Raw genomic sequence first — 15,501 nt, forward strand, 5'->3', positions numbered from 1 at the left:
CGTGCTCGATAATTGGATGTGGCCAGAATGGCAAACTTAACTCCACCATGGAGGGTCCCAAGTCCAGCTATGAAAGGAGCAGTTTGGGCATAGGGTTAGCAACCCCATCCCAACAAACTGCCAGAGTTACAGAATCGCCAATACCTCATTTCTGGGAGAGAAAAGATCTTTAAAGATGGATTCTCCTAGGGATAACTTGAAAGACCGTCCAGGATGATGTCTCTGGCTAGTGCTATCCAGAGCCTATGCCCCATGAGACCTTAGAGAAAGACAGCGCGGTAGACCTGGCCTGTGGGATGGTGATGTTAGAACCACGATAGCACCACTTCTTACCCTTCTGGAGTTTGGACCGAAGTCTAGTCCCCCGGGCTCATTCTATGGAGCAAGGCAGGGTGAAGCGGCAGGGGAGAGCGAAAGACTGGGGTCAAGGCAGGAGAGGGGGAGAAGCAGGAAATGGGGAGAAGGAGCAGAGAGCAGGACAGAGAGGGAGGAAGCAGTGTAGTATGATGAGAGAAGAGTGAAAATAGGAGAGCAAGGTAAGGGAGTGGGAAAGAGAGAAAAAGGGAAAGAGATATAGCAAAAAAGGGAAGAAGAAAGAGTTATGTAGGGATAAAAAAGTAAGAGGGAGAAGGGGAGAGTCAGGCAGAGGTGTAAGGAGGAGTGAATATGACCAAGAGAGTAAGGCAGTGGGAGAGCGAGGGAAAACAACTGTTTACTGTCCCTTTACAGATGTTAGAAGAATCTTTACAGAAGGTAAACGTACCTTTACAGATGAACGTTCCTTTGTTGTAGAATCTCCATTTGCCACTATGAAGACACTTCGAAGTGGACATTGGCCAGGGATAATGCCAATCCGGACACTGGAACGTCGCCACACTCGTCACATTATTGCCTTTGGACTTGATGACCCACCCTCCAGTGATGTGAATGTTGGGGTCACAGGTTACCACCTCCTCTCCTGCAAACAACACGTCAGTGTAACTCCTGGAATATTAAAGAGCAGGTAGAAATGCAGGAGGGGCGCGAGGGGGATGGGGTCAAAGAACTGATATAGGTGAAGCCATTCAGCCCACAGGACCTGTGCTACCTGTCCCATTCTTCTCCCCCTCCCCACATCCCTCCCATCCCTGTCTAGAAGCTGGAACTGGCAGGAACAGCTTCTTCCCCTTTGCCATCCGATTCCTAAATGGACATTGAACCCGTGAACACTACCTCACTTTTTTAATATACATTATTTCTGTTTTTGCATGATTTAAGTATTATTATTCTATATTATATATTGCTTTGAACTGCTGCAGCTAAGATTCCAAATTTCACAACACATACTGGTGATAATAAACGTGGTTCTGATTTTGATTCTAATGTCACCGTGGAATTTCTGTTAGCTGAGATTTCTCTCAATAGCTGGCCCCACACAACACGAGCCGACTCATGGAAGATATTTACCCACTGATTTCACGATGGTGAAGCCAAGGTGGTTTTTGCATGGGCTTTTCACTTCCTTCTCCTCAGCTGCCATCCAGACATGCCACGGCAGTCTGTTTTAGCACTTGACACTGAGGGAGGTCTCCTTATGCAGTGATCCTTCCCTTGTACGTTGGGGACCTGGGCCGGAGGGTGTTACATAGAGCAGTACCGTGTAACAGATTTCAGAGTCAGTTCACTGACTGCCCATCCACCTGTCAGGTCTGTTCTCACTGACATCTCCCAGCCTGCACGTGCAGGCACCTCCCAGTCTCCACCCAGCTAATAGGGTTCACCTGCCACTCACTCCAGACTCATCACCGGCAGCCTATTTAACCCCAGTCCTTGTTCACTCATTTATACAACCGGACTCCACCAGCTTCTCCCAGATTTCACTCTGCCTGTCGAAAATTTACCATGTTGCCTGTTTAGTTTCTTTTCCCTCTTGTTTTATGGCCCTTTGTGGTTTGTCAAACGCCTGGCTCAGAGTTGGAGACCTCTTCCCAGAAACAGAAGGGTTCCCTGTGGCAATACGGGACCAGGTAGTTAACAAGAAAAATATTAAAAATACTTAATAAAAGACCAACACATTCAAGATGATAAATGCAGGAAACGACAAGAAAAAAACAGAAACTATCCAACACACTACAGGATCCTGTTGCAGTTTAACTCAATCTGATTACTTACACAGGGACAATCAAGTGGCAAACATCATTCACCAAAACCTTGCTTTAAAATACAATCTCAAAAGAAAGCATGCCTTGCTATATATAAGCCTGATGTAGTTTTAGATTCAGAATTCCACAAATTATATTATGATTGATCCGTTATTACTGTGATGAGGGCCCTTTACAAGGATGGTTTGGACCCAAACACTGGAATACCTGAAGCCAAGATCGAGACACAGTTTCAATCTGGATCGAGAATTGTGCATGAAACATAACACTGGACGAAATCTCTAGTAAGGCTGACAACTGAGCACTGAACTTCTGCTAAGGTGCTCTTCAAATAGTCCCCTCTTGGTGCCCAAAACATGATTGCCAATTACCGGGACAACGCTGAATCTTTAAAGAGACCGCCCCAGCTATCTGCACACCGAGGAGTTAGAGCGTCTAAACCTAGAAGCGGGTGGAGTTCGGTGTGTGGCATAACAGGACTCTCCCCTATGGCCGACTCCTGGCAGCCCTGGCTGTCTGTGGAGACGATGATCGTAGGCACGGATGAGCATCAGATCCGAGACGTTCCTCGGGTCCAAATCCCTCTCAATCCACAAAGAACTGCTGAACACCCCGAACAGTTCCTGAATCCAAAATTCTTCTCACGGTGAAGACCTGTTCCCCATCAGCAAACCTGGGTGGCGGCAGAGCTGACATGCTGGTGTTCACAGGCTTTAACTTGGAAACTTGGAAGTCTTGGGGAGCTGCAAGGTGTAGGCCACCAGATTTACTTTCCTGAAAATCTTGGAGGGTCCAATGAACTTGGGCTCTAATTTCCTGGACTCCACTCAGAGGCAAGTTCTGGGTCGACAGGCAGACCTGTTGCCCAGGCTGCAAAACTGGAGCCTCTTCTCATGGTTAGCATTTATTTCAGCCTTCAGAGTAGAAGCTAGCAAAATCTCCCTTGCCCTAGTCTATCTCTCCTTGCAGCGACGGGTGAGATCTTTGGCCACAGGAACCCTCAACCTCACCCTCCCACCAAGCGAAGTGTGGCAAAGAATACCCAAATTGGCATTTGGACAGGAATATCCCATGCGCTGAATGCATAATGTGTTGTGGGCAATCTCTGCCCACATCAAATGGTCACTCTACTTGTTCAGTCTTTCAGAGGCCAGGCATCTTAAGGTATGTTCCGTATCTTGGTTCACCTGCTCCATCTGACCATTGGGCTGCAGGTGAAACCCGGAGGAAAGACCCGCTGTTGCCCCAATCAGTTTGCAAAACACTCCTCAGAAATGTGATGTGAATTGCAGACTGCAATCCAACAAAATGCCCACCAGAAAACCATGAATCCCAAAGACCTGGTGCAAGACAATTTTGGCTGTCTCCGCCACAGTTGGTAGACTATCCAAGTCTATGGAGATGTGAGCCCATGGTCTGTCCAGCCCTTGAGGTCGGCTACATGGCTCCTTCCATGCCAGGGTACATACAGCCGAACTTTCTTCCAGGCCACCACCACCTCCACTTGATAAACTCGAGGGTGCTGGCAATCCCTAGGTGAGCGGCCATTCTCAAGGAATGTGTCCACTGGAGTACTTGGGACAGAACGGAACTTGGGACGACCGGCTGACCTGGAGCACCGTTGTTAGGAATCTTCCCTTTGCGCTGGGGCCTTGGAAACAAGAGCATCAATTCCCCACCTTGGCTTGATGCAGAATGGTGGTTGGCTGTTCTTCTCAAAACTGACAGGACAAGGCATCTGGCTTCTGGTTCTTTGACTCTGGTCACCAGGTCAGGATGAAATTAAAATGGTTAATGAGCAAAGACCACCTGGCCTGCCTGGAATTCAGGCTAAATACAAGCCAGATTCACGTGGTCTGCTCAAACTATAAGAAGGTTCTTGGCCCTTTCTAGCCAGTGAAACCATTCCTCCAGAGCTAATTTAACTGCAAGAAGCTCCCAATTCCCAAGTCATAGTTCATCTCTGCTGGGGTTATAATAGGCATCTGTCAGTCTCATGACACCATGGATTTGCACCTTGGAAGGTTTTTCCAGGGCGCTGGCCTGGGCAGGGTTGTATGGGAGACTGGCAGTTGCCCAAGCTGCAAGCCTTCCCCTCTCCACGCCACTGATGTTGTCAAAGGGAAGGGCACTAGGACCCATGCAGCTTGGCACCGGTGTCATTGCAGAGCAATGTGTGGTTAAGTGCCTTGCTCAAGGACACAAACATGCTGTCTCAGCTGAGGCTCGAACCAGTGACCTTCAGGTTACTAGTTCGATGCCTTATCCGCGCCAACTCACGCTGGGGTTAACCGCCTGGAAAAGAATGCACACAGGTGCAATTTGTTGCCCAAAGGTGTCCGTTGAGACAACACTGCACCTACTTCAATGCTCGAGGTGTCCATCTCCATGATGAAGGGAGGGTCCGGGTTAGGTTCAACCAAAATGGGAGCTGTTGTACATAAGAAGTGGAAGCAGGAGTAGGCCATGTGGCCCATTGAGCCTGCTCTGACACTTAATAAGATCATGGCTGATCTGGCCAAGGACTCATCTCCACCTGTCTTTTCCCCCATAACCCTTAATTCCCTACTATGCAAAAATCTATCCAACCTTGTCTTAAATATATTTACCGAGGTAGCCTCCACTGCTTCACCAGCAGAGAATTCCACAAATTCACCACTCTCTGGAAAAAGCAGTTCCTCCTCATCTCCGTCCTAAATCTACTCCCCTGAATCTTGAGGCTATGTCCCCTAGTTCTAGTCTCTGAATCTTGAGGCTATGTTCCCTAGTTCTAGTCTCACCTATCAGTGGAAACAGCCTTTCTGCCTCTATCTTATCTATCCCTTTCATAATTCTAAATGTTTCTATTAGATCTCCTCTCATCCTTCTGTATTCCAGCAAGTACAGTCCCAGGTGACTCAATCTCTCCTCATAGTCCAAACCCCCTCATCTCTGAAATCAACCTGGTGAACCTCCTCCACACTGCCTCCAAAGCCAGTATATCCTTCCTCAAGTAAGGAGACCCGAACTGCACACAGTACTCCAGGTGCAGCCTCACCAGTACCCTGTATAGTTGCAGCATAACCTCCCTGCTCTTGAATTCAATCCCTCTAGCAATGAAGGCCATGATTCCACTTGCCTTCTTGATAGCGGGCTGTACCTGCAAACCAACCTCTTGTGATACATGCACAAGCACTCCCGAATCCCTCTGCACAGCAGCATGCTGCAATTTTTTACCATTTAAATAATAATCTTCTCTTCCATTTTTCTTTCAAAAGTGGATGACCTCGCACTTACCAACATTGTACTCCATCTGCCAGACCCTTGCCCACTCACTTAACCCATCTATATCACTCTGTACCTTCTGCACAATTTGTTTTTCCACTCAATTTAGTATCATCAGCAAACTTAGATACACTACACTCGGACCCCTCTAATGCATATCTTGAACTCGAGGGCCCAGCACCGACCCCTGCGGCACACTGCTCACCAATGACTGCCAACCAGAGTAACACCCATGTATCCCAACCCTGCTTTCTAGTAGTTAACCAATCTTCTATGCATGCTAATACATCACCCCCAACTCTATACATCCTCTATGGATAAGTCTTTTATGTGGCACCTTATCAGACACCTTCTGGAAATCCAAGTAAATAATGTCCATCAGATGCTTGAGCTCTGTAAAAGCAGCCTCTGCCATGGTAGTCCAACCAAAAGGGCCTGTGGATCTCTTGGTTAGAGCAGTCAGCGGAGCCACCATGAGCTGAAGTTTCTGGTGAACCTTTGGTAAAAGTTGGCAAATCCCAGGAATTGATGGGCTTGTTTCACACTGGAGGGTTGTGGACAGTCTCTGCCTGTCTTTGTCTTAGTAGGATGCATCTTCAGAGGAGGCAAAGTCATAAAAGGAAATGGTGGTTAGAGTTAGTGCCCTGTTGGTGTGTTGAATGCCGTCTTCCGCTCATGGCCTCCTTTATGCCTACTGGGATGTCTGCACTCCACAAGTCCAGCTTCAAGAATACTCTTGCCCCTTGGAGAATCTCAAAGGTAGAGTTCATGAGAGGAAGATTCTAGACTGTTGTGCGATTCAGCCTTCTATAATCAATGCATTGCCACAGGCTCCCGTCCTCCTTCTGTATGGGGAGGGGGAGGGTCGAATGAATCCCAGGGCAGGAGCCTCCAAAGCGTTTCTCTCTGGGCCTGAGAGCACGTACAAGGGCAGTCAGGGGGTCGGTACGGTTGAAAAGTCGAGGCCCTTCCATTACTGAAGACCTCTTCTAAATCCTTGTAGATAGAAGGGATTTCTACTGGCTTGGGTGCTGTAATTACCCCTGAACCTTCCTCTGGGTGGTGATGGAGGCAGATACGATGGAGACTCTCTCAGTAGCAGTTGTGGTTCAACAGACTCCAGCGTCTCCCCCATAGGTCCACAAGCGTGTTTAGTAAAAACAAAAGCCATCTTCAAGTCCAAATCCTCGTCCGTCTCCTCAGACATTGACCGTGAGGTGCAACAAGTGGTCTTTGTGCTCTTGGGACAAGGTTCCAAGGGTCTCTGTTTTGGAGCCTTCCTTTAGATGGGATCTGGCAACTGGAGCTCTTTGACTTGGCTGCTGAAGATCTGGATTGCTTGTACATCTCCTTGGCTTGCTCCCGAACTAGAGACTAGAATGGGCTGGGTAGGGACTCGCAAGGGCCTATTAGCTGGGGCCAGCCGGTCTTCCCTAGAAGGCAGGGTTGGGTTTCCTGAAAGCTCCAGGTTACCCTGAGCAGACATCTGTCTCCGCGTTGGCTGCTGGTCTCGGGAGAGTCTGAGGGTTGGAACACCAGTTCAAAATCACAGCTCTTCCACACAGTCCTCTTATACTCATCTGCAAAACCAATGTCTACTGCCAGATCTGCCTGGAACTAAGCAGATGGCCGTCCAGGACATTTGTGGGCATGGGCTGGCTCCTACCTGCAGCGGTAGTTGAGCCGACAGGCGGTCCCCATGTCCAGGAAATTTCCAGCTACTTCAGGGTCCAAAAGAACACTCACTTGTTGACAGTTCCTACCTCAGGAGCCCTCCACCCTCAGTGCCACACTAAAATCTGTGATGTTAGGGGTGATGGGTGCTACTGTCACAGTCCTCCTGACATCGGATGGTCTAAACAGTTCTCCTCACAGCTGCAGCTTCAGATATCCGACCCACAGGTGACCTTCTTCAGCGACCTTGACTCAAATGCCAGAACCTCTCCAGTGGAGATTCTTATGCAGTTGATTTGCATGGGCTGAGCAGGTGACGGGCTGGTCACAGTCCAAGATCAGGGATGGAACTGTAATGTGTTGAGGCCCAACTTGGGCTGGCCCTCTTTCCTTGTCAGCCAAGGTTGTCTACCCCTGCTATTTGAGAACTTCCTCTGTGTGACTTATCTATCCCATGACTTGTGAACTATTCCCAGAAACTTCACCCATCTTTGTTCTGCCATCATCCCCACCAGTATCCTCCTCCAACCCACCTTGGCAAGCTCCTCTCTCATGCCTCTGTACTTCCCTTTATTCCATTGCGATACTGGTATGACTTATGCTTCTCACCCTAAAATTACAGTATAAATTCAATTATATTATGATCACTGCCTCCTAAGGGTTCCTTTATGTTAAGCTCCCTAGTAAGATCAGGGCTAGTACACAACACCCAATCAATGACAGTGACAATGACAATGACAGTGGCTCAAGCACAAGCTGCTCTAAAATCCATCTCATAGGCATTCAATAATTTCCCTCCCTTGTTATCCAACACTAACCTGATTTTCCCAAATCCCCTTGCATATTGAAATCCCCCATTACAATTGTGTCATTGCCATTATGCCATGCCTTTACCAGCTCCCTTTGCAAACTCAACCCCAATTCTTCACTACTATATATGATTCCCATGTTTTTTTACCCTTGTAGGTTCTTAACGGTACCCACAAAAATTTAACATTCTCTGACCCTATGTCTCCTCTTTCTAAAGATGTAATTCCATTTCTTACCAACAGACCCACACCACTGCCTATGCCTTCCGGCCTGTCCTTGCGATACAAAGTAAATGCATCGTTGTTAAGCTCCCAACTATGGTCTTCTTTCAGCCTAGACTCAGTGATGCCCACAACACCAAACCAACCAATCTCTAATTGGTTCGACCACCTTATTCTGAATGCCACACACATTTAAATACAGCACTTTCAGTCCTGCATTTGTTGCCCTTTTGAATTTTGCCTCTGTGGTACAATTTAACTCTTTACTCCATCTGCATCAGCACCCAGTCATTGGCTTGTCCTTCCTTACATTCATGTTACACCCATCATCTAGTTGTAAACCTGCTAGCTCATCCTCAGCTCTATCATCCTGGTTCCCACATCCCTGCCATGTTAGTTTAAACCACTCACAATGAAAGAACTGCTAGTTCATCTGAAGCGGAGTGGCTTAATGAAGCCGTAGAATCGGCTGCACCGAAAGCTCATGAGGTCAGGAGCATGCAGTTAGCAGAAATATTTATGTACAATATTGAAACTGGTGTTACTTAAGTGTTATTGTCTAATACAAATGTTGCTGGAGAATTTGTAAGTGCGAAGATGTGGAGTGATATTTGAAAACTTGACCTCTTAAAACATCATTTAGCAAGCATATCACATATGGCACTTGGACACTGTGCGAGAAAATCCTTCATTACCCAATACAGGCCTGCCACGTATGTTTGGTGAGAGTGCAGATGAACAAGAGCAAAAATGATCATACCCAGAGGAGATCAAAGTTCTTATTGACAGTGTTTTGCTAGCTATTAAAATGAATAGAATTCAGCGTGCACATGTCACCAGGCAAAGAAATGCACAGCAGAAGAGTTTTGCGTGGACTCACTGGGAACATTGGGGACCAGTATTCCCTTTACCTGTCTACGTCCAGCTGAAAGCCTCGGACTGGGAATCCCCCCGTGTATCAACTACTGATGTGGACCTGTCTGGGATTCTGGCTGAATATATTGATCTTGTCGAGGTCTTCAATACAAAATAAAGGCCACCTCCCTGCCTCCACACCGGCCATACAACTGCGCTATTGACCTCTTACCCAGTGCTCGTCCTCCCAGGGACCGGCTCTTTCCTCACTCTCATTCAGAAATGATGACCTCGAAAGTATAAAGGAGGTACTGGTCTTGGAGTTTATCCGTCCGTCAACCTCACCAGCAGGAGCGAGCTTCTTTTTTGTGAGCAAGGATGGCAAGTTTCGTCCCTGCATTATTGGCCCCTCAACAACTTACCATGAAGAACCGCTACTCTCTTCCCCTGCTTGCCTCTGCGTTTGAATATCTCCAGGGAGCAATCATATTTTCCACGATAAATCTGTGCAGTGCTTAAAATATGGTTGGTACCAGAGAAAGGGACGGGTGGAAAATGGCTTTGAACACCTTCACTGGCCACTATGAGTACCTTGTGATGCCCTTTGGTCTGGCCAATGCCCCCACTGTTTTTCAGGCTCTCGTCAATGATGCACCAACCAGTTTGTTTGTGTGTATTTGGTCGACAGTCGGATCTATTCCCAACAGGTCCAGCATGGCCGGAGGGTTTGCAGACAGCTCCTTCAGATTCCTTTATATGCCAAGCCAGAAAAGTGCAAGTTCCAAAAAGACCAGGTGTCACTTTTGGGCAAGGTACTTAGATCCGTCAGTGTTCAAATGGAGCTGAGTGAAGTTTAGGTGGTTACAGACTGACCCAAACCACCTATGGTCAAACAGGTGCGGTGCTTCATGGGGCTTGCGAACTATTATCACCACTTCATCCAAAATTTCAGCTCAGTCGCACCCCCCATAAATACGTTCACCAAGAAGACCTCTGTAGGATTCCACTGGACAAGCGAAGCAGGCCAAGCAATCTCGGAATGAAAGCAAAGCTTCACCACTACCCCAGTGCTGCAGCACCCAGACCCATTCTGGGGGGTCGACGTGTCAGACGTCGGCATTTGAGTTGTACTCTCTCAGCACTCTTCAGCAAATAACCTGCTGCACCATTCTGCTTTTCTTTCCTGTCGCTTGACTCCGGCCACGATGTCGGAAGCTGAGAACTTCTGGCTGTCAAGGAGCCCATGAAAGAATGACAACACTGGCTGGAGAGGGCAGAGCCTCTGTTATCGGTTTGGAATGATCACAAGAATCTCTCCTACTTTCTTTACGCAAGGAGATTCAACTCCCGTCAAGCCCATTGGGCTGGAGTGGCAGAGCCTCTGTTACTGGTTTGGACTGATCACAAGAACCTCTCCTACTTGCCTGATGCAGAGATTCAACTCCCGTCAAGCCCATTGGGCTGGAGAGGGCAGAGCCTCTGTTATCGGTTTGGACTGATCACAAGAACCTCTCCTACTTGCCTGATGCAAAGAGATTCAACTCCCGTCAAGCCCATTGGGCTGGAGAGGGCAGAGCCTCTGTTATCGGTTTTGACTAATCACAAGAACCTCTCCTACTTTCCTGATGCAAAGAGATTCAACTCCCGTCAAGCCCATTGGGCTGGAGAGGGCAGAGCCTCTGTTATCGGTTTTGACTAATCACAAGAACCTCTCCTACTTTCCTGATGCAAAGAGATTCAACTCCCGTCAAGCCCATTGGGCTGGAGAGGGCAGAGCCTCTGTTATCGGTTTTGACTAATCACAAGAACCTCTCCTACTTTCCTGATGCAAAGAGATTCAACTCCTGTCAAGCCCATTGGGCTGGAGAGGGCAGAGCCTCTGTTACTGGTTTGGACTGATCACAAGAATCTCTCCTACTTTCTTTACGCAGAGATTCAACTCCCGTCAAGCCCATTGGGCTGGAGTGGCAGAGCCTCTGTTACTGGTTTGGACTGATCACAAGAATCTCTCCTACTTTCTTTACGCAAGGAGATTCAACTCCCGTCAAGCCCATTGGGCTGGAGAGGGCAGAGCCTCTGTTATCGGTTTGGACTGATCACAAGAACCTCTCCTACTTGCCTGATGCAGAGATTCAACTCCCGTCAAGCCCGTCGGGCTCACTTCTTCATCCGGTTTAATCACATCCTCACCTATCATTCCGGCAGCAATGATACAATGGTCAATGATCTCTCGGCATTTCGATGGATCTGAGGACAATGCCACTGCACGGGATCAGGAAAAGCAGCAAGAAGTTGAAAACACAGCCAGTTCCATCATGGGCACAATCTTCCCCAGCAACCAACACCACCAAACCAGGCACGCCCAGGATCCTCTTCAGTTTGCGTATAAGGAGAAGGTGGGAGTGGAGGATGCTATCACGTATTTGCTGCACAAATCACTCTCTCACCTAGATGGGGTCAGTTGTGCTGTGAGGATTACATTCCTTGACTTCTCTAGTGCCTTTAACACCATCCAGCCCAAGATCTTAAGGCACAAACTAACGGAGATGGGAGTAGACTCTCACATGGTGGATTGGATAGTGGACTACTTGACAGATAGACCTCAATATGTGCGGTTGGGAGACTGTAGGTCTGACACGGTGGTCAGCAGCACAGGAGCGCCGCAGGGAACCGTACTCTCTTCGGTCCTGTTCACCCTGTACACATCAGACTTCCAATATAACTCGGAGTCCTGCCATGTGCAGAAGTTCGCTGATGACACGGCCATAGTGGGGTGTGTCAGGAATGGACAGGAGGAGTATAGGAAACTGATACAGGACTTTGTGATATGGTGCAACTCAAACTACCTGCGTCTCAATATCACCAAGACCAAGGAGATGGTGGTGGACTTTAGGAGATCTAGGCCTCATATGGAGCCAGTGATCATTAATGGAGAATGTGTGGAGCAGGTTAAGACCTACAAGTATCTGGGAGTACAGTTAGACGAGAAGCTAGACTGGACTGCCAACACAGATGCCTTGTGCAGGAAGGCACAGAGTCGACTGTACTTCCTTAGAAGGTTGGCGTCATTCAATGTCTGTAGTGAGATGCTGAAGATGTTCTATAGGTCAGTTGTGGAGAGCGCCCTCTTCTTTGTGGTGGCGTGTTGGGGAGGAAGCATTAAGAAGAGGGACGCCTCACGTCTTAATAAGCTGGTAAGGAAGGCGGGCTCTGTCGTGGGCAAAGTACTGGAGAGTTTAACATCGGTAGCTGAGCGAAGGGCGCTGAGTAGGCTACGGTCAATTATGGAAAACTCTGAACATCCTCTACATAGCACCATCCAGAGACAGAGAAGCAGTTTCAGTGACAGGTTACTATCGATGCAATGCTCCTCAGACAGGATGAAGAGGTCAATACTCCCCAATGCCATTAGGCTTTACAATTCAACCGCCAGGACTTAAGAACTTTTTAAAAGCTATTATTAATGCTTTTTGAGATAGTGATTTAGATGCATATCATATTTTTTTTACTGAGTTAAGTATTGTATGTAATTAGTTTTGCTACAACAAGTGTATGGGACATTGGAAAAAAGTTGAATTTCCCCATGGGGATGAATAAAGTATCTATCTATCTATCTATCTAAAAGATGATGCCTAAAGAGGGCACATCCGTCATTAAGGACCCCCATCACCCAGAATGTTGCTATCCAGCAGCAAGCCTCCTCGCCGGCAACATGTGGAAACGGACTCCTTTTGGACTCAGGCTGAACTCCAGAGGATGGGAGGAGGTCTGTCCCCTGCACATATAGCATGCAGGCCCATCGGTGTGTGGACATACCCTGGTGTTCGTGAACCAGATCCCCGGCTAGGAGTAAATAGCCCCACTGCCCTGTGGGCAGCCTTGGGAGAGAAGAAGGCTAAGTGAGTAAACTCAAACAGCAAATCCAGAGTGGAGCTGCCAAGGTGGCTGGACATCATTAAACAAACTTCTGGCAGCTCCTGTGGCCAAGCTGGTGCCAAACATATTGCTTCATAAGCTTTCCTTTGGACTATAGTACTGAGGCCCAGAGGGGGGATCTTGACAACTGGGGCATCTCAGGATCTCCAGACCTTCTGCTCAGGCTTGTGATGATGATCATCACACCTCTTTGTTCTTCCAGACAAATGCCAACCACTATATATTTTAATTATTGTGTATTACAATGTACTGCTGCTGCCTTCCAAAGCAAGATGTAACATGAGGAACAGCAGTGTTCATCACTCCCAGATGAGCCCCACACCTTTTATGCTTGCTTTGAAAGAGAGCACCCGGTAACCCTGTGATCTCTGTCTCGGCTGCCAATGTCAGAATATCTGAACCCTCACAAGGCATTAGGCCCTGATGGTGGGACTTTGAAAGCCTCCAACTGGTGGAGTGTTCAAGGACATCTTCAATCTCTCACTGCTGCAGTCGGAGGGTCCCACCTGTTTCAAAAGGACAACAATCACACCAGTGCCAGTGAAGAGCAGGGTGAAGTGCCCAGTGGCACTCACAGCTGCAGCGATGAAATGCTTTCATCGTTGTTCATAGAAACATAGAAAACCTACAGCACATGGCTGTGATCAACTCCTGTCTAAGCAAGGACCTGAACGTGCTGCAATTTGCTTATTACTACAATAGGTCTGCAGCACATACAATTTCTCTGGTTCTTCACTCGGCGTTGAATCACCATGACAACTGCTGTAGCTACTGTATGCCAGGCTGCTGTTTATTGATCACAGCTCAATACAATAATACCCTCAATTCTCATCAAAAAGCTCCAATACCTGGGCCTCTGTACCTCCGTAACCAGCGTCGAGTACATCTTCCAAAGACAATGCTTCAAGAAGATGGCATCCATCAAGAAGGACTCCCATAACCCAGGACATGCCCTCTTCTCATTGCTGCCATCAGGGAGGAGGTACAGGAACATGAAGACTCACACTCAATGTTTCAGGAACAGCTTCTTCCCCTCCACCATCAGATTTCTGAATGGACAACCTCACTACCTCACTTTTTTCTTTGTTTTTGCTCTCTTTGTATAATTCTTCACTTAATTTATTTTAGTTTTTGTTCTTATTGTTATTCATATTTGTATTGTAATATTCATATTACAATGTACTGGTGCTGCAAAACAACAAATTTCACAACATTTGCCAGTGATATTAAACCTGCTTCTGATTCTGAACAACCTAGGCACAGAAAGACATCCGTAGTTACATCCCGTTACTTTACCTTTAGATGTCAGAAGCAAAGCGAGGCCCAAACCAAGACCCAGGTATAGTGCATTCATCCCTGGTTTCCGTGGATGACTAATCCCTCCCTGGGCACGCTAAAGTCGGAGTCACAGCTCCAAATGGAAAGCGAGGTGAGGGCAAGGGACTGTATACCTTTTGTTGGTTCATTAACTCCACTGTAAACAGAGGTCCACAAACAGAACTTGTGTTTGCTTTTCACAAAGCAGTTCTTGGAAATTGCAGAGTCCATGGGCAGGCGTGCGAGGCTGGGAGAGGGGAGAGGCACCAACTACAAAGTAGAGCCCCCATTAGAGGAGTGAGATTGGGAAAAAGCCAGGGAGAGGGAAAGACTTGGGAATCCACAAAAGGCAATTGGGGCAACAGCCCATTGTAAAACACAGATGGATAGACAAATTCCTGAAAATGTACTGCAAGGATACCATAAGATCAGAAGTAGGCCATTCGGCCTATAGAGTCTCAAACACGTGAAAGTTTGCAGATGCTGGAAATCCACAGCGAAGTGCATAAAACGCTGGCGGAACTCAGTAGGTCCGGCAGTATATATGGAGAAGAGTAAACAGATATTTTGGTCCAAGACCCTTCCTCAGGAAAGGGTAAGATGCCAGGAGGGAAAAGAAGCTAGCTTGAAGAAACCAGGTGGGCGTGAAAGGCCAAGGGCTGGAGAAGAAATAATCTAATAGGAGAGGAGATTGTACCATAGGAGCAGGGGACCCAGGGGGAAGTAATAGGGAGGTGAGAGGAAGTGAAAGATCAGAGTGGAGAAAGAGGGGTGGAGGAATTGTTCACTGGAAGGGGAAATCGAGAAATCGCCTGGGGGGGGGGGGGGCGGGGAATACCCAGAAGGAATATGTGTTGCTTCTCCATCCTGAGGATGGACTCACCTTTTACTCTTTATATAACTGAAAAAACTTTGTTTCCTGCTTTATATTATTGCCTAGTTTGCCTTCATATTTCATCTTTTCCCTTCTTTAGTTGCTTTTTGTTGGATTTTAAAAGCTTCCCAATCATCCAACTTCCCACTCACTTTTGCTACCTTGTGTGTCCTTTTCTTGGCTGTTATGCAGTCCATACCTCCCCTTGTCAGCCACAGTTTCCATACCTATCATTTGAGAACTTTTTCCTCTGTGGGATAAACCTGTGCCTTGTGAACTATTCCCAGAAAGTTCAGCCATCTCTGCTCTGCGTGATCCCTGCCAGTATCCTCCTCCAATCCACCTGGGCAAGCTCCTCTCTCATGCCTCTGTAATTCCATTGCGATATTGATACATATGTTTTATGCTT

At 47.5% G+C, this 15,501-nt stretch overlaps 1 protein-coding gene across 1 annotated transcript in view; it reads right to left on the reverse strand.

The window, feature by feature from the left end:
* LOC140719223 (complement factor B-like) overlaps positions 1-14,345 on the reverse strand; it is a 231,626-nt gene extending 217,281 nt beyond the window's left edge. The window contains exons 1-2 of the mRNA XM_073033681.1: positions 14,198-14,345; positions 764-958 (exon numbers count right to left, since the gene is read on the reverse strand). Of these exons, the coding sequence (XP_072889782.1) occupies positions 764-958; positions 14,198-14,255 (253 nt within the window). The 5' untranslated portion in view covers positions 14,256-14,345. The remainder of the gene's footprint in view (positions 1-763; positions 959-14,197) is intronic.
* Positions 14,346-15,501: the final 1,156 nt, after the last annotated feature.

This window comes from Hemitrygon akajei, chromosome 2 (genome assembly GCF_048418815.1).
Source record: "Hemitrygon akajei chromosome 2, sHemAka1.3, whole genome shotgun sequence".
NCBI lineage: Eukaryota > Metazoa > Chordata > Chondrichthyes > Myliobatiformes > Dasyatidae > Hemitrygon > Hemitrygon akajei.